Raw genomic sequence first — 20,240 nt, 5'->3', positions numbered from 1 at the left:
ATTCTCTGGAATTTGTTGTCCCTTGTTTCTCCTCTTGCTCTCCTTCATTAATTCACTTTTTCGGGTGAGGAAGGTTATTTAGATTCATCATAAGTCATTCAATTACCCTAAAGTTCCTGCAATGCAAGACCTGACTGGTTCTTAAATGATTCCAGCATTTCCACCTCTTCTCCTTTATCAAAGAAACCATTCCAAATATTAATCACTCTGAATGAAAATAAATTTTTGAATACCTGTTCTCCATTTCCTTTTTTATAAATTTGAACCTTGTCTTATTCACAATTCCACATTTAGTTTTCCAAACCATTTAAAAAAAAAAAAAATTTAGAGTACCCAATTCATTTTTTCCAATTAAGGGGCAATTTAACATAGCCAATCCACCTACCCTGCACATCTTTGGGTTGTGGGGTCGAAACCCCGCAAACATGAGGAGACTGTGCAAACTCCACACGGATAGTGATCCAGGGCCGGGATCGAACCCGGGACCTCAGTGTCGTGAGGCAGCAATGCTAACCACTGCGCCACCGTGCTGTCCTTTCCAAACCATTTTTAACCTTGTGTACTTCTATTAGATCACCTTTCAGATGTTTCCTTTGAAAGCTTAAAAACTCCAATTTCTCCAACTTTCTTCATAAACCAAATCTTTTCGTCAGTGGTTCAATCTTGTGGCTTGCTAGTGGGAGCTTAAACACTGTGACCCAAATACTGTGACCCGGACCGGGAGTTCCCGATGGTCTCGGGCTGGGACAAGAGCGTTGTACGCTACGGCTTTATTTCTGTTAAGCAATAAACCTTTTTTAGCCTAGTCTGGTCTCCGTTGGAGTCATTACTCACCCAAATCTCCATAATCTTCTCTGATACTTGAGCTGTCGTTCACTTGGTGGCATTTTTGCCTCTGATTTATGATGTTCTGAGTTTAAATCCCATTCCAGGAACACACAAGATCAGGACCAGCACTCCTATTCATTACTTGGCAGTGAACGGTCAGAAATGTTGTCTTTCAAATGAGGCCCTGTTTACACTCTGATGGACACAAAAGATTGAATAGTTTTATTTTGATGAAAAGCTGGGGTTTTATCCCTGGTGTTCTGTCAGTAATTGTGTCTCAGTCAACATCACAAAACATGTTGGGTGCGATAGAACGGCCTCATCACACCTGACTCGTTGACATGCAGACAGGCTATTAAATCTCGCGAGATACCTCCTTTGGATTTGCAATGTTTGGAACGCCTCACAAGACATTGCAATCTCGCTCTCGCTGGGTGTGATCCAGATTTACATATTTAAGTGAGCAGTTAGGTTCACTTAAATATGTCGTACGCCCGAAGCCCAGGAACGAATGCCGTGCAAGTCCTTACCATGGCACCCTTTAGCACTGGTCTACACAAACGTGGAGCAAGCGTAACGGCATCTGGGAAGTTGCCCAGGCCATCATAGGACTCTGGGTCGTCAGGCACAACAGTGCACGAAATGAAGGTGAGTACAGCTTCGGCGGGGTGTTCCTTGCCGAGGCCAAAAAAAAGTGTCCCGTTCAATAGCGGGGTCGTTCCTGACATCGCAGGGGTCAAGAAACACCCAGCTAAATGTGCCCAAAACGGGACTCTTCCCCACCCCCTGCACGTTAAATGACACCCATTATCTGATCATTAACACATTGCTGTCAGGGGGATCTTCCTGCGTGCAATTTGGCTGTCACATTCCAACAATGATTACACTTCTGAAGCACTTTGTTGGCTGTCAAGTGTTTTGTGACATCAGGTAATTGTGAAAGACACTGTATAGTTATTGGACTTGCTTCCTGTTTATCTGTTTAGATTTATTATTTTTTGAACTGGTTAGCACTCCTATGAATATTTGAAGGAAGCAGTTATTTAAACTGTATCCTATCTTACGCATGTCTCTTTTTCAAGTCTACTTGCACTTCTTATGATTCCATCTCAGCACTCATTGTCCTTTTAACTGTGGAAAATGACTTTCCATGTTTCCATCTGAAGCTATACATTTTTTCTCTGTTTGAACTTGCTCTTCTAAATGCAGGTTTCTAACCTATTCCTGCATACTTTTCTGCATTCTGCCAATCCCTGGCTTCTTTCTCCTTTTAGAAATTGTAGAGTTCATTGTTCCTTTTTATTTCTCTCTTGAATTGTTAATGAATCCATTTCGGGTCATGCCTGATTAGCCTGATCTTTCTGCTTTTAGAATGCCACCACTTCTATTTACTGTATTTTAGGAGTACCAGGTTGAGATGAGAGCTACCTCTAGTTTCTCTGTGATTTTGCTCATCCTGGAAATAACTCTTTAAGGCACTGTATCTACGTTTTTAGGTTCTTACCTGCCTAGCCTACCATTTCCCATGAGCGTTCTGTGGCTGCCAATCTGTTCAATCAAACAGTTACCTTTGATGCACATAATTAAAACGATTATGGTCTCTCACCCTGGTTCCTCCTGTACTGCCCTCATCTCTGCCTACTTAATCCAAGGGACACAAACTTGAATGTTTATGGCCATTTACCAGTCAGTTTGCACCACATGAAGCACTTCTGGTTCCTGCACTCTGCGGCCAAAACTGTTCACTATTCCTGGATCATTCTCTAGTTCCAAGTCTCTTTCTCTTCCCCCCCCACCCACCAAAAGTTCTCTTCTCCACTATAAAAAAAATATTTTACACTTCTGCTCCCCAGCGTCCTCCAGCCTCACTTCTGAAGGTAAGTGCAAGGGGCTCAGGAACATTTTGTCGTAAAGATTAATACCATCCATTCAGCTGCCTCTGCCATTTTACACTCTTCGCCGACTCACCGGGCCAAATGCCCTCTAAGGCTGCCCTACCCCAGACCTGGACTCTCATCTTCTTCTCGTTTCCTTCCTAATTTCCCTCAGAGATTATCTTGTCCATGGAACCCAGCTCCTTCACCCATGGCTCTATTTCCATCAAACTGTTGACAACCAATGCTTCCGTTAATCCGTGCATATGCACAGCAGCGTGGTAAGTATCTTACAGGCCTTGTTCTGATATATATAATGTGCATGTGTGGCCACACAGAAGAATCTAAAGGGATCATGCACTGAAAAAAAAATAGCTGTGCACCACACATATAATTTGACGGGAATGTTGCTGACCACATTTCTGTTCCTTTACCACCTGTTAGCTAAATTTTTAGCTGGTTAGCTCTGATGTATTGTCCTTTCCTCTTCAAATTTGCTGTCAACTCATTCCTCAAAAGACCTCAAAGCCTCTGTCCTTAAAATTACTGTCCCACCTCAAAAGCGTCTCCAAAGTCCTTGAAAATGTTGTCCCCTCCAAAATCCATGCCCATCTTTCATGGAAGTCTATATTTGAATCCCTCCACCAGCTTTCTGTTCCTGTCCCAGTACTGAAACGGCCCTTATCAAAGTTTCAAGTTGGGATGTGGGCATCGCTGGCTGGGCCAGCATTTATTGTTGACAGACTATGGGGTGAATTTCCAGCCTGGCTCAAATCTCGCTCTGTCGGGAAAATACCAGGAGAGCCCTGAAACAGGATCTATGCTGACGCCAAACAGTTCACGATACTTCCGGGCCTTCCCCGTAGACATAATAAGGGTGTGAACCTGATTACCATGCATTTAAGTTGATATAATATTCAAAGTCGGCTTGATGTCGAATCTTCTGGAAATGTGCTATTTCCAGAAAATCCAACCCGTTGACATGCTGCTGACAGGAATTATTATAGGCTAGGGTTTAGAGAACCCCAAAGTGTATCACGGAGTTCACCCGACCCACAGCTTTTAATAGATTGTGGTCATGGGGAGCACAAGGGCCTACTTTACAGGTGTGATGCAACAGAGATCTAACGTACTTTTAAAACAAAACCATGTTTATTTATGAATCCAGTTAACACTTTATAAACCCACAGTAAACATCTTAACAACTTTCAACACCAATAATCCCCACAAAGAATACAGTACTCTATAAGTAACCCTTAATCTTTCCTTACAACATCCATAAGACAAATACCCTCTTCAACATAGACATCAGGTTTAAATTCTCTACTGAGAGCAGTTAACACTTTTAAATTAGCAAGTGATTTGAAGACATTCGTTTCATGCCGAAATAGATCAGAATTACACCTGGTTTTGCTGGATGCAGCTCTCAATCTGCAAAACGAAACTAAACACACCCTGTAGCTGCTAGTTCAAAGAGAAAGTAAAGGAGACAGACAGCCCAGCTCCACCCACACTCTGACATCACTGCAGCTATTTGATAAACACCCATTTCTTAAATGTACTCACACATGACAGAATCACTACTGGCCTCCGGTTTGAGGGGGGGGGAGGCAACATGCTATCATGGGGGGGATCTTTAATTTCACTTTGAGTTTGGGGCCCCTTCCAATGACCGTGCAAACAAAATGGCAAAGTGCGGGAAAATCGCGTCGAGAAACCTGCATGTTCCGCCAGTTTTTTGACTGTAGCTGATACTTTGCCATTTTTTGGGAAATTCTGCTCTGTGCCTGTCACCATAGTAAACTATCTCCCCTTTTCTTAACTTTCAATAACCTTTGACACAGTTGACCACATCATCCTCCACCAATGCCTCTCCCCTGTCATTTGTGTAGGACTGGCCTTATCTCTTTCCATTCTTATCTATCCAGTTTTAGCTAGAAAATCACTTGTTATGGTTCTCTAGTAGCTCTGGCTTCACCCACAGATCTATAATTGGCCGCCCTCCTATTTCTCAACGCCATGCTGCCCTGCAGCGACACAATCCAAAACTACAGCATCAGTTTCCACATGTACGTCAACGATATCTAAGTCCACCTCATCACTATCTCACTTGATCCCTCCACCAAATTCTAATTGTCATATGGTTTGTCCTTTATCCAATATTGGATGAGCAGGAGGTTTCTCCAAAAGCAAAAATTTAAGAATGTACCCTGTTATGATTGTGCTTGCAATTCTCCCAACATTATCTAATAATTGCCTCCTAGGAAGGAAGCCAAGTGGTAGTCAGAAGTGGCTTATGAATATTCTAGGACTCCAGTTCTTTAATGACCACTATCACTATTGGCTCATTTTCCATTGTGTGATCTCTATATATGGTAAACACTTGACAGTGCACATTCTTAATCCGCATTGACGTATTTAGCAACACAGTGCAATTCAGTATTTCAAGTAAAAGCACTTCATGTTCTTTCTCCTTAAGTGAACATACTCTTTTCATTATTTACACATAATTAATATCCTTGTTCAGATAGTAATCATCCATCTCCATATTTAACTGGGGAAAATTGCAGGTAATTTTTATCCTAATCTTTCACTGGAGTAACGATGTCTTAATGATGCTTAATAGAAAACTATAATGCCTGCGGTTTCATTTAACGGGGCTAGGGATAGACAGCAACAACAAATCTGTGCCTTTAATGTAATGAAACATCCCAAGGATACGTCACAGGAGCATTATAAAACAAAGTATGACATCAATCCACGTTAGGAGGTATTAGGTCTGATGACCAGATATCAAGGAGGCAAATTTTAAGGAATGTTTGAAAGGAGGAAAGCAAGGTAGAAAGGTCATCAATGGTGGAGCGATTTAAAATTGGGAATGCACAGAAGGCTTGAATTTGAGGTTAACCGGTAGACAATTAAGTGAAAGATCGTACGGTCATGGAAGCTATAAAAATCACAGGTGTGCTGAATTGGAATAATTATTTGTCGTGACCATTTCCTTTCTTATTTCTTCCACAGAAATGTTTTCTTCCTTTAATTTAAATGGGTTTGTTGAGGCCCTGACATTGTAACATGGTGCAAATCCTAAAATAGTTTTTACTCCTTCACTTTCCTTTATACCCAATTGTAAAGGTAGCACAATTTAGAAGGTACAATTGTGTGTTTTTTCTGCCAAAACCCCTTATTTTGGATACAGTGCACTGATAAACGAGCGGGTAAAATACTTGATAAAGTAAAGCAGGCGAGTTTTATTTTTGGCTTTTTGGCCTGTGTCACATAATGTAGGAGAGCATTGGGGTGGCTACCAGAGAAGTAAGGTACTTTGTAGCAGGATTTTAGTGAGGTTCTTGATGGTCACTTATTTGAAATGTTCCCCTTTCCCTTCACCATCCACGAACTACTGAAATGTCATTCTTGAGATTTCTGCAATAACCTACTGGTGAATCACCAGTCAGGGAAACTGTTTATATATTCTTCAAGTAGATATTTTTAATGAGGGGCCAAGATAATTTTATTCAGAACTGAAAGGGGTCAGGTGGGTCACGGCGATACTGACATGTTGATGATTTATTGCAACTTTTGTCTCAATAACAGGAGTTCAGCTGAATTTGACTACAGAACGGTATTAGAAGTATATTGATCCTACTTCTGGTGCCCTCTTTACACACAAAACTAACCTAGCCAATAGTAACAGACAACAAAGTGTAGTAAGAATCGTGTTTTTTGTGATAATCTGTATTCGATAGAGTTACTGTAATTGCCTTCTACTTGAAATAGTCAGAAAATACAGCAGTAATTTCCTGAAAAAAACTAGTTCCCCGAGCCCAACTGACCTCTGTTTTGCTGAAGCTCCTTAGTACCAAATTCAGTTTAAAGATACCTTGATGGTGATGGCAACTCCTCCCATCTTTCCTGCTGTAAGATCCTCTGCTACTAAAGCATCCTTGTTTTTTATATCAAGCCCAATGGGGTTCAGATCCTTGAGCTCAAGAGGTGAGGATGGATTTGGGCTGGTGCTCAATCCAACAGGTTCCTTCTGTGTTGACACAACCTGCTCCAATGCAGCAGTTTATTACCCTGTATTGGTTCCTCTGTCTCACTACCCTAAATACTCAGGAGTGAATGTATCTGAACTGGTGTTTGTGAGGGTACAAGTGAGTGCTGCTGAACAGTGATGAGCACATCAGGGTACAGGCACAGCTTGCTGGAAAAACACAGTAAAAGTAAAGAGCATAGCTTATTATAGTGTCATAAGCTTCAAAATATAGTTTACAGAATGCTAAATCGATGGTAATGCCATCAGTTTTATGTCAGTGGCAATGGTTGAGTAGTGTGAGTAAAGAAGAGCTTGAGATGGGAGAAGGCTATGATGATCAGCTTCTCCCTCGATGCCCCTTTGTCTGATGAATGGTTGCGTTGCTCTTAGTGGTGCTTCTTGGAAAAAATGGGATTACATTTGGGCAAAGAGTGAAAATGGAAATTAAATGGTTCCTGTGCTAATAAGACAGCTCTGTTTAAAAGTCTGGACTTAGCGCACAGTTTTGGTCCCAGTAGCTGATTGCCATCATTTGAAATTGAACCAAAAATCTGTGCATTTGGCACTAAAGTGCTGATTAGCTCAATTTTATACATGTGGTCTTCGTGCACCCACATCTGCCGATGGTGTGGAGCACACTGGCTGCCACACAGAGGGATGTTGCAGGATGGTTGAGGGATGTAGGCAGTGAATGCACAGGTTCTTGGAGGTGGCAATGGAGTTCATGGTAAAGAATATCCAGAGGATGACACAGGATTGGTGGCATGGTAAATAGTGCAGATAGGAGTATAAAATTACAAAGAGGCATTGATAAATTAATTGAGTGAATAAGCAAAATTTTATAAATGGATTTCAACATAACCAAGTGTGGGGTCATCCATTTTGGACCAAATAGAGGATAGAGCCAAGTGTTTCGAGGAGTCTCATAGAGGCGGCATGGTGGCACAATGGTTAGCACTGTTGCCTCACGGCGCCAAGGACCTGGGTTCGATCCCGGCCCCAGGTCACTGCCCGTGTGGAGTTTTCACATCTCCCCATGTCTGCGTGGGTCTCACCCCCACAAACCCAAGGTGTGCAGGGTAGGTGGATTAATCATAGGCTTATATGGTGCTAACGCCGAGAGTTCTTCACTACTTTTGTTGCAGTAATTATGGTGACTATACGTTCATTCAGCAGGTCAGGGATTTATTTTCACACTTTGCTATGGTCCTTTAATTTTTTGTGCTTCTTTGGAATTTTAAGCTCTCCTGTTTCGAACTGGATATGTATATTAATTAACTGTGGGATTCACTGGTGCTGATCGTTTAATACATTGTGATCATGTATTATAATTTTACTTTCAGGTAAAGTCCCTGACGCTATTTGTTACCCACTATCCGCCAGTGTGTGAACTGGAAAAACGCTACCCACAGAATATCAGGAATTATCATATGGCCTTCTTGTTGAATGAAGACGTTGATGAACAAAATGGTATGAATGAAGGTTTGAGAATGGGCGCCTGAACAAATTGTGATACCCTGGTTAAGGAAAGCCCGTATGTGCAACTTTGTAATCACGTTGGAAGTGAATCTCCCGTTTCTTTTTTTTCTGACCTTTGGTTTGTTGCAGTGAAACTGTGGTACCTTAATATTAATAACAAAACATCATCTTGGATTTATATACTGTCTGTAGCATAATTTTAGAAAGGCACCAAAGTGTACCCTTTTGCTCCCACTCTGTTTCAAATAAAAAGGCTAACAGAAGGAAATTAAGTGAACTAGTTAACATGGATAGCATATTTAGTTTTGTTACTTTAAATGTCACTTGAAGCATTAGAAGTCTGTTTTTTCATTCTACTGAGATTTATGGGGTTCACTTATTTACAATAATGCTTTTATAAATTCATTTACGAGATGTGGGCATCGCTGGTTAGGCCAGCATTTATTGCCCATCTATAGTTTCCCTTCAGAAGGTGGTGGTGAGTTGCCTTCTTGAATCGCTGCAGTCCTTGAGGTGAAGGTACACCCATTGTGCTGTTAGGGAGAGAGGTCTTCTAGGGAGAGAGGTCCAGGATATTGCCCCAGCAACAGTGAAGGAACGGCGATATATTTCCAAGTCAGGGTGGTAAGTGACTTGGAGGGGAGCCTCCAGATGGTGGGGTTCCAGGATATCTGCTGCTCTTGTCCTTATAGATGGTAGGGGTCGTGGGTTTGGAAAATGTTGTCTAAAGAATCTTGGTGAGTTACTGCAGTGCACATTGTAGATTGTACACACAGCTGCCACTGTTCATCACTGGTGGAGGGTTTGAATGCTTGTGGAAGTGGAACAATCAAGTGGTTGCACTTTGTCCTGGATGGTGTCCAGCTTCTTGAGTGTTTTTACAGCTGCACTCATCCAGGCAAGTGGAGAGTATTTCATTACACTCCTGACTTGTGCCTTGTAGATGGTAGAAAAGCTTTGTGGGGGTCAGGAGGTGAGTTACTCGCCGTAGGATTCCTAGTCTTTGACCAGCCCCGGTAGCCACAGTATTAATATGGCTACTCCAGTTCAGTTTTGGATCAATGGTAGCCCTCAGGATCTTGATTGTGGGGGATTCAGTGATGGTGATGTCATTGAATGTCAAGGGGCAGTGGTTAGACCCTCTCTCGTAACTTGCCACTTGTCAGCCCCAGCCTGGATATTGTCCAAGTTTTGCTGTATTTGGACATGAACTGCTTCATTATCTAAGGAATCACGAATGGTGCTGAACATTGCGCAGTCACCCGCAAACATCCCCACTTCTGACCTTATGATGGAAGGGAGGTCATTGATGAAGCAGCTGAAGGTGGTTGGGCATAGGCCAGTCTATTGACAGTCCGCTTATTAACAATGTTTCCTTCGATGTGTTGTAGCAGTGTGAGGAACATGTAATAGTTTTGGCTTTGTACGCGCACTTGTCAAACTTTCAATTACTTTTGGAAAGCTTTGCCGAAAGCAACCATCATCCTTCCCTTGCAATTTGAGATTCAGTTTGTTTAGAATTGAAAAGGTTTATCGTTATCATCCAATTCTCATTTGCCAGTACTTCCTTGCATATACCACAAATGGGCTTTGCATCCTGATTTGCATTAACACAATTAACAAAGCCACGTTTCAATAAATCACCTTAATAGTGCTTTGTTTACGATTTCAGTTTCTCCTTAATGGGTAGTCCATTAAAACCCTGGAGCTCTTTATGCAGCTCACATCAACACTGCTTTGTCCTGCTCTCTCCAACAGATTCAGTTGTGAGATCCTGGCTTGTTTGTGTCTCTAGCCCTTTCTTCTTTATTCCAAAATGACCCATCTTCAGTTCTTCACAGTCCTGTTGCTTCCTTACTGGCAGCTACAAAATGGAGCAATCACTCATCCGCAAATTTGTGCCGATAGCACGCACATACAGGCTGTGTGACATCAGTGTATGTGCCGGGCACATGACCTGCTGCTGCTTCTGGTGGAAGACTCCAGCGTTGGCATTTAAAGGCTGGTTGCAGCCACCATTCTCAACTTAAAAGCCAGTCGCGGTCGGCATTCTTAAAAGACAGTCGTGGCCTTTGAGCGTGAACAGGAACACCGTGACCTATTGCTCCGCAACCCCCCGACACCTGCTTATGGGTTGCGACCCCCAGTTTGAAAAACCCTGCTTTAGAGCATTGGCTAGAATGTTCACCTGTTTTGGTCAGGAGGTCAGTTTAACATGCAGATAATTGCCCTATGATGGATTTGGACTCATTTTGTATTTTGAGATCCAGTGGCCCCAAACATTTTGAGGCTGGGAGGTGCAGCATTGTTTCTCACATAGAAGCTCCCCAACTTCCTGCCTTTCCCAGTGGGCAAGATCCATTGGATCACTGGTTTGCATCTTTTAATGAGGATGCACATGAGGCACAGACTTCTCCAAGGCAACAATGGGCAGGTGGCAGGTATGTTTTGCCCATTTTGCACCAAATGTTGAAGTAGCCTCATCCTTTCTTAGTGCTCTAACATGCTAACGTACATAAGTTATCACAACAATTGAGGGGGCCGGCTTAGCTTAGTGGGCTAGACAGCTGGTTTGTGATGCAGAACAAGGCCAGCAGCGCGGGTTCAAGTCTCATACTGGCTAAGATTATTCATGAAGGCCGTGCCTTCTCAACCTTGCCCCAGTCAGCTCTCCCCCTCAAAGGAGAAAGTAGTCTATGGTCATCTGGGACTATGGCAACTTTTCCTTTTTACCTTTAGACACTTTGAAGGGAAGAAGTAGAATTGAAATTATGCAAAGGAACCCTGATTAAATTGAATGCACTAAAATTACTTTTGTCTTTACTCTTCTTGTATATGGTACTTTACGTATCATAATTGGAACTATTAGCTCTTTGATGCCGCCAGATTCTCTTGAGCCCTGCAGAGCTTTAGAAAGACATCACAGAGCAGGAATGCATTCATCCTTCCCAACCTGAGTACTGAATTTTAAGATAGTATTAAAATGAAGCTATAATGTCTTGCCAACAGGCATTTTCTTGCAGTTCTCACAATGTGTGAAATATAAAATTGCTTTCCCCTTATTGATTTATGCAAAGTGTGAAAGGACAACCTACAATGAGCATTGTATACTGAAATCATTTCATGAAAATAAGTCTTGGTGCATTGTACAGCCATAATATGCTGTGTAAACTTCAAGCATCAGGATCTTCTAATACAGGAAGAGGTGCTTGGCCTCAGCCTCCTTGATCCATGGGAGAGCTATTTGCGATCTCAAAGGCAAAATGAAACAATTTTCCAACAGTTTTTTGGATATCATTTTTGGAAATCTTGGTGTAAGTTTCGAAGATGCCATGGATATGCCTGAATATCAGAAACATGGACCGGGATTCTACCTGGCGGGATGGGGGTCCAGGCGTGATGGAGTGGCGTGAACCACTCCGGCGTCGGGCCACCCCAAAGGTGCGGAAGTCTCCGCACCTTTAGGGGCCGAGCCCTAACATTGAGGGGCTAGGCCCGCGCCGGAGTGGTTGGCGCTCCGCCGGCTGGCTTGGAAGGCCTTCGGCATCACGCCAGCTGGGGCCGAAGGGACTTCGCCGGCCGGCGGAAGTCTGCGCATGTGCCGCAGCGTCAGCGGCTGCTGATGTCATCCCTGCACATGCGCAGGGGAGGTGATCACTTCCACCTCCATCATGGTGAAGACGATGGCGAAGGCGGAAGGAAAAGAGTGCCCCCCCGCTGATCGGTGGGCCCCGATCGTGGGCCAGGCCACTGTGGGGGCACCCCCGGGGCCAGATCGGCCCGCGTGCCCCGTCCCCCCCAGGACCCCGGAACCCGCCTGCTCCCGCCGGTAAGGTGGGTGGTTTGATCCACAATGGCGGGAGAAGCATGACAGCGGCGGGACTTTGGCCCATCGCGGGCTGGAGAATTGCCCGGGGGGGGGGGGGGGGCATGCCGACCGGCGCGGAGCGATTCCCGCCCCTGCCAAATCTCCGGTGCCGGAGAATTCGGAACACAGCGGGGGCGGGATTGACGCCGGCCCCCGGCGATTCTCCGACCCGGCGAGGGGTCGGAGAATCCCGCCCGTAGTACTTCCTTGTCTATGATAAATAGCAGATTTCAGAGAATCACTACAGTGTAGAAGGAGGCCATTTGACCCATGAAGTCTGAAACAGCCCTTGGGAAGAGACCCTACTTAAGCCCACGCCTCCAACCTATCCCTGCATCCCAGTAACCCCACCTAACCTTTTGGACACCAAGAGCAATTTAGCATAGCCAATCTACCTAACAGCGTCTTTGAACTGTGGGAGGAAACCAGAGCACCCGGAGGAAATTATGGAGACACGGGGAGAATTATGCAGACTCCGCAAGGGTCACCCGAGGCTGGAATGGAACCTGAGTCCATGGAACTTTGAGGTAGCAGTGCTATAGCACGGTAACACAGTGCTTAGCACTCTTGCTTCACGGTGCCAAAGTCCCAGGTTGGATTCCCGGCTTGGGTCACAGTCTGTGTGGAGTCTGCATGTTCTCTCCGTGTCTGCGTGGGCTTTCTCCGGGTTCTCCGGTTTCCCCCAAGTCCCGAAAGGCGTGCTATTAGGTAATTTGGACATTCTCAATTCTCCCTCTCTGTACCCGAATAGGCGCCGGAATGTGACAACTAGGGGGTTTTCATAGTAACTTCATTGCAGTGTTAATGTAAGCCTACTTGTGACACTTGTGATTATTATTATTATTAACCTCTGTGCCATCGCGTCATCCTATTCAGGTAATGCAGAAGCACAAATAACCAAAGACGCCACACTTTTTTACTGGCATCGCAAAATATTGTTGCTGTAGTAGCTCTGCTCTCCGAGACAGCGCAGCATTAATTAAGAGGAATAGACCGTAATGGATTTCTAATTCATTTGGACAAATTAAACCATCTGTGCAGTCAGAATAATTAGAAATTGTATCAAACTAATTTCCAGTAAATACATCATTTGGGAACAAAATATACTTGTTTCATGGCACAATTCAGGGATGATCACCTAAGATTTCAAAACTTTTTGTCTCAATATTAAAACCATAGCAGAGATTGTGCTGACCACCTAATAGTACATGTTTTTCTTTAAAAATGAGCAGAAATGAGGTTCGGGCTTGGAACAGGGTTCACCGCTTGGGTAAAGCTCCTATACAACGCTCCCATGGCGAGTGTACGGACCAACAATACCAACTCCCAATACTTCCAGCTGCACAGGGGCACCAGACAAGGATGCCCACTGTCCCCGCTGCTGTTCGCACTAGCAATCGAACCGCTAGCAATCGCGCTCAGGGCAGCAGAAAATTGGAGGGGGATCCGAAGGGGAGGTAGAGAGCACAGAGTCTCACTCTATGCGGATGATCTGCTCCTCTATATCTCGGACCCACAAAGCAGCATGGACGGAATCATAGCGCTCCTGAAAGAGTTTGGAGCCTTCTCGGGCTACAAACTCAACATGAGCAAAAGTGAGATCTTCCCAGTACACCCGCAGGGGGGGGGGGGGCAGCGCTAAAGGGCCTGCCGTTCAAACAAGCCCGAAATAAATTCCGCTACCTGGGGATCCAAATAGCCCATGACTGGAAAGGGGTCCACAAATGGAACCTCACCAGCCTGACGGAGGAAGTTAAAAAGGACCTGCAAAGATGGAACACACTCCCGCTCTCCCTCGCGGGGAGAGTCCAGACGATCAAAATGAACGTACTGCCCAGGTTCCTTTTCCTGTTTAGATCCATTCCGATCTACATCCCCAAGGCCTTTTTCAAAGCGCTGGACAAACATATCATGGCGTTCGTATGGGGGGGTAAAAATGCTAGGATCCCAAAGAAGGTCATACAAAAAACAAAATCCAGGGGGGGGGTTAGCCCTCCCGAATCTACAATTCTACCACTCGGCAACAGCCGAGCGAGTAAGGGGATGGATCCAGGAGCCAGAAGCCGAGTGGGTGCGTGCGGAGGAGGCCTCCTGCATGGGAACCTCCCTCCGGGCCCTCGCCACGGCAGCACTCCCATCCCCACCCAAAAAACACTCCACCAGCCCAGTGGTGACAGCCACCCTCCAATCCTGGAACCAACTGCGGCAGCAATTTGGCCTGTACAAAATGTCGGACAAGGCTCCCATCTGCAACAACCATAGGTTCAAACCAGCACTGACCGACGCCACCTTCAAAAGGTGGAGGCAGGACGGTGGGACACTGACAGTCAGGGACCTATACACGGACGACAGGATCGCAACACTGGACGAACTGACAGAGAAATTTCAGCTAGCTGGGGGGAACGAGCTACGGTACCTGCAGCTCAAAAACTTCCTACGAAAGGAGACAAGGACGTACCCACAACCGCCACGACAGACACTATTGGAAGACCTACTGGACGCAAGTATCCTAGAGAAAGGGAACTGTAGTGACATGTATGACCGACTGGTAGACAGGGACGACACCGTACTGGACGCAACAAGAAGGAAATGGGAGGACGACCTGGGGATGGAGATAGGGTGGGGACTCTGGAGCGAAGCACTGCATAGGGTCAACTCCACCTCCACGTGCGCAAGGCTCAGCCTGACGCAACTAAAAGTGGTACATAGAGCCCACTTAACGCGAAACCGTATGAGTAGGTTCTTCCCGGAGGTGGAGGACAAATGTGAGCGGTGCCAGAGAGGCCCGGCCAACCACGCCCACATGTTCTGGTCTTGCCCCAGACTTGTGGAGTACTGGACAGCCTTCTTCGACGCTATGTCCAAAGGGGTGAGGGTGGAGCCATGCCCGATAGTGGCGGTCTTCGGGGTTTCAGACCAGCCAGATCTATTCCTGGGGAGGAGGGCGGATGCCCTTGCCTTTGCCTCCCTGATTGCCCGCCGTAGAATCCTGTTTGGCTGGCGGTCAGCAGCACCACCCAGAGCTGCAGACTGGCTGTCCGACCTCTCGGAATCTCTCCAAATGGAGGAAATCAAATTCGCCATCCGAGGGTCGGACGACGGCTTCCACAGAACGTGGGAGCCATTCATGCAACTGTTCCGGGACCTGTTTGTGGCCAACGTACATGAGGAAGAATAGTCGGGTGGCCAAGAACCAGGGGAAAATGGGCGGGAATCGGGGGAAGGTAGCCGGGGGGAGGGGGGGGGGGGGGGGGGGGGGGGGGGGGGGCTCGGTATGGGGGTTTGATGGCAAGCCAAGGCCCAAAACCAAACTATAAATAAATGCCTATAAACATGTGCCTCGGCCATATTGGGGAATGTAAAATATGTATGCTGGCTAAAGGGGGCGGCCACAATTATTGTTATGAAGATGCTTACCTGTAAATATTCATGTAAAAAATTTTTGTGTTTTCCTTTTTTTTTTTCTCTCTCTCTAATAACTTGTAATTTGTCATATATAAAATATGAAAACTCAATAAAAAAACATTTATAAAAAAAAAAAATGAGCAGAAATAGGGCAGCACGGTGGCCTAGTGGTTAGCACAACCGCCTCACGGCGCTGAGGTCCCAGGTTCGATCCCGGCTCTGGGTCACTGTCCGTGTGGAGTTTGCACATTCTCCCCGTGTCTGCGTGGGTTTCGCACCCACAACCCAAAAATGTGCAGAGTAGGTGGATTGGCCACGCTAAAATTGCCCCTTAATTGGAAAAAATAATTGGGTAATCTAAATTTATTTTTTAAAAAGTAAAAAAAAATGAGGGGAAATTTAGAATTGCTGTCAAGTTCCTATTAATATCCATCTTGACACTGGTTAAAATAGACTGAAAGCTTGGTCAAAGAAGTTAAGAAATGTCTTAAACGAGGTAGTGAGATGGTGAGATTTCGTGAAGGAATTACAGGGCTTAGGACAAATGAAGACACAAGAGAAATCATGCATATGGAAAAGGCCAGAACTGGAGGAATGCAGAGATTGTAGAAGGTTTTTTCAGTGTGCGATCACTTTAATTATTTTTGCCTTAGTGAACATGTGAGACATTTACAACACAACAGGATCTGTGCAGTAACTTCTAATCCATTATGTGGTTGTAAAGCTTAGCAGGAACACTGGTTGTAGGACTGCAGAAGGTTTCAGAGACTGGGAGGTGTAAGACCATAGAGGCTTGCTGGATTGGGAACCCAGTGAAGGGTAAATGATCTATTAACCTGTTTACATTAATAACAGCTTCATAAACCTCCATTTCCCACTTGTTTAACCTCCTTTTAGCCCAGACAACTCTTCTCATTCCATGCACTCTTGGGTGTAACCGAGCATCACGGTGGTGCAGTTAGTACTGCAGTCTCATGGCGCCGAGGTCCCAGATTTGATCCTGGCTTTGGGTCACTGTGTGTGGAGTTTGCACATTCTCCCCGTGTTTGTGTGGGTTTCGCCCCCACACACAAAGATGTGCAAGGTAGGTGGATTGGACACGCTAAATTGCCCCTTAATTAGAAAAAATGAATTGGGTACTCTAAATTTATAAAAAAATAACATTTTAGGTGTAACCAGTAGGAGTCAAAAAAAGGAATCTCCTTGTGGAGGTAGAGGGGTAAATATTGCAGCAGAAGAGAAGAATAAGATGTCTGATATTAAACAAATAGATAGAAAGAAGATGCTAAGTAAGTATGTCAGGAAAACAGTTCTAGTTTTAATAATTTGTATTATTAAGCATTAAAAATAAGCTGCAGTTTTAAGTAGGTTTAATGTAATATTTCTGTGTAAGGAATGGTAAAGCTTTAGTTAGATTCATGCTAGACAAACGTCTTTGTATGTGTGGGGTTTTGGTTTCAATTCAAACTACTTCCAATGTGCTTAGAGAGGTTATGGCATGAAAAGTCTAGAGAAGTAGAGGTTGTTGCTTAGCAACGGGGGCACCTTTAAGGTAGGAAGGCTTTTTGAGTTTAGCTTTTAGCTGGATATATTGAAGTTGAAGGTAGGAAGCCCGGGAATAAATATCTTGGGTCAGCCAGAAGAAAAGCTGGACAGGCAAGTGGGCAGCAAAAATAGCAGACTCCCCAAAGAGCCAGATGAAGACCAATTGGAATGCAAAGAATGTCTTAAGGAGACTGAAGTTAAGGAACAGAGATCATGAAATGAACATGGTACTGTTCAGGAGAATTCTAGGGAAAAGTAGATAAAATAGTCTGAATTGAGGAGACAACTGCAGTAACCAGATTTAAATTGGGACGGCAGACATCAAACGTAAACCAAATGTTTGGTGCCATCGTAATACAGTCTGGGATTCAATAGTTAAAGCAATTGTGAAGATTTTGTGCAATAATCCAGGTAAGAGGATCCAGAAGGAAGAGGTGGAAAACCTGGAAGTGAATTTTTACTGGAAGCTGAGAGAAAGCATCATTTAAAAGAAGATTTGAAAGTGTGTCTTTTTGAAATCACTCGTGGAAGCTGGAGGTCAGTGAGACAAGGTGACTCACAGTATAAGAATCAATTGGGGAGGACTTTAAAGAGCAATCCACAGACATTCACTTGGGTTCAGAGTGGAGTGTGTGTGAGGCCACAGCCAGTCTGTGTGTTTAAAGGGACTGTGTGTTACTTAGACCATTATAGCCCAAGATATTCTTTATAACCTATGTTACCCTTAAAATCTGTGTATGTATGTGAAGCTAAGGTTAAATGAGTATTGTATAAAAACCAAGCATATGGCATGGTTGCATTCATCATCTGGGGCATTGAGTACAGCAAATCATGTTGCAGCTATTATAAACCCTTGGTTAGGCCACATTTGGAGTATTACGTGCAGTTCTGGTCACCACATTATCAGAAGGACGTGGAAGCTTTGGAGAGAGTGCAAAGAAGGTTAACCAGGATGTTGCCTGGTGTCAAAGGTGCTGGGTACAAGGAGAGGTTGAGTAAACTAGGATTGATTTCACTGGAAAGATGGAGGCTGAGGGGAGACCTGACAAAATTATGAGAGGCATAGACAGGATGGACAGTCAGAGGCTTTTCTCAAGGATGGAAATGTCAATTACAATTTCAAGGTGAGAAGGGGAAAGTTTAAGGAAAATTTGCAGGGTAAGATTGTCACGCAGAGAGTGGTGAGTGCCTTGAATGCGCTACCTGAGTATATGGTGGAAACCGACACATTAGCAACTTTTAAGAGGCATCTGGATAGGTACATGAATAGGGAGGAAATAGGGGGATACGGACCGAGTAAGGGCAGAAGGTTTTTTTAAAAAGTTATGTCATCATGATCGGCACAGGCTTGGAGGGCCGAAGGGACTGTTCTTGTGCAGTACTTTTCTTTGTTCCTTGTTAATGTTTAATAAATGTTTTTTTATTTTTAGTACTAATTATCATAGTCCCTTCATAGTACCATAGTACCAGAACTCTGTTATTCCACGTTTTATTAAAAAAAGTAAGTTACAATCTTTCCATCCAGTCATAACATCAACTGGAATGATAACAAACGTAGGGGTTCCTGCGGGATTTCAAAATGCGGGAAAACGGTTTTTACATTCTGATTTGTAAGAATTCATCATAATAAAGGACTTGTGGGAGGAAACCGGAGCAAACCCACGCAGATACGGGGAGAATATGCAGACTCCGCACAGACAATGACCCAAGCCGGGAATACAAACCTGGGACCCTGCCGTTATGAAGCAACAGTGCTAACCACTGTGCTGTCGTGCCACTATATGCAACATACAAAGGGTGGTGGTTGATGAGAAATGTTCAGACTGGATTCCAGTTACTAGTGGTGTACCACAAGGATCTGTTTTGGGGCCACAGCTGTTTGTCATTTTTATAAGTGACCTGGAGGAGGGCGTAGAAGGATGGGTGAGTAAATTTGTAGATGACACTAAAGTCGGTGGAGTTGTGGACAGTGCGGAAGGATGTTACAAGTTACAGAGGGACATAGATAAGCTGCAGAGCTGGGCTGAGAGGTGGCAAATGGAGTTTAATGCAGAAAAGTGTGAGGTGATTCATTTTGGAAAGAATAACAGGAAGACAGAGTACTGGGCTAATGGTAAGGTTCTTGGTAATGAAAATAAAAATCACTTATTGTCATGCGTAGGCTTCAATGAAGTTACTGTGAAAAGCACCTAGTCGCCACATTCCGGCGCCTGTCCGGGGAGGCTGGTACGGGAATCGAACCGTGCTGCTGGCCTGCTTGGTCTGCTTTAAAAGCCAACGATTTAGCCCAGTGAGCTAAACCAGCCCCTAAGCTAAACCAGCCCCTGGTGGGTGAGCAGCGAGATCTCGGTGTCCATGTACATAGATCCCTGAAAGTTGCCACCCAGGTTGAGAGGGTTGTTAAGAAGGTGTACGGTGTGTTAGGTTTTATTGGTAGAGGAATTGAGTTTTGGAGCTATGAGGTCATGTTGCAGCTGTACAAAACTCTGGTGCGACCGCATTTGGAGTATTGCGTGCAATTCTGGTCGCCACATTATAGGAAGGATGTGGAAGCATTGGAAAGGGTGCAGAGGAGATTTACCAGAATGTTGCCTGGTCTGGAGGGAAGATCTTATGAAGGAAGGCTGAGGGACTTGAGGCTGTTTTCGTCAGAGAGAAGATCGAGAGGTGACTTAATTGAGGCATACAAGATGATCAGAGGATTAGATAGGGTGGACAGTGAGAGCCTTTTTCCTCGGATGGTGATGCATAGCACATGGGGACATAGCTTTAAATTGAGGGGAGATAGATATAGGACAGATATAAGGCATTTAAATGGTCATTGGATAGACATATGGATGATAAGGGAATAGTGTAGATGGGCTTTAGAGTGGTTTCACAGGTCGGTGCAACATCGAGGGCCGAAGGGCCTGTACTGCGCTGTAATGTTCTATATATGTTCTATACATAAAACATACAGTGCAGAATGAGGCCATTCGGCCCATCAAGTCTGCACCGACCCATGTAAGCCCTCACTTCCACCCTATCCCCATAACCCAATAACCCTTCCTAACCTTTGTGGTCACTGAGGGCAATTTATCATTGCCACTCCACCAAACCTGCACGTCTTTGGACTGTGGGAGGAAACCGGAGCACCTTGAGGAAACCCACGCAGACACAGGAGAACGTGCAAACTCCGCACAAACAGTGACCCTGCGGTATT

At 44.7% G+C, this 20,240-nt stretch overlaps 1 protein-coding gene across 1 annotated transcript in view; it reads left to right on the top strand.

The window, feature by feature from the left end:
- msh3 (mutS homolog 3 (E. coli)) overlaps positions 1 to 20,240 on the top strand; it is a 378,564-nt gene that overhangs the window by 318,923 nt on the left and 39,401 nt on the right. Inside the window, exon 22 of the mRNA XM_038805383.1 lies at positions 8,085 to 8,211. Within this exon, the coding sequence (XP_038661311.1) occupies positions 8,085 to 8,211 (127 nt within the window). The remainder of the gene's footprint in view (positions 1 to 8,084; positions 8,212 to 20,240) is intronic.

The sequence above is a fragment of the Scyliorhinus canicula genome, chromosome 8 (genome assembly GCF_902713615.1).
Source record: "Scyliorhinus canicula chromosome 8, sScyCan1.1, whole genome shotgun sequence".
Classification (NCBI taxonomy): Eukaryota; Metazoa; Chordata; class Chondrichthyes; order Carcharhiniformes; family Scyliorhinidae; genus Scyliorhinus; species Scyliorhinus canicula.
The sequence above is the reverse complement of the archived record's forward strand: the minus strand, read 5'-3'. Positions and strand labels throughout refer to the sequence as shown.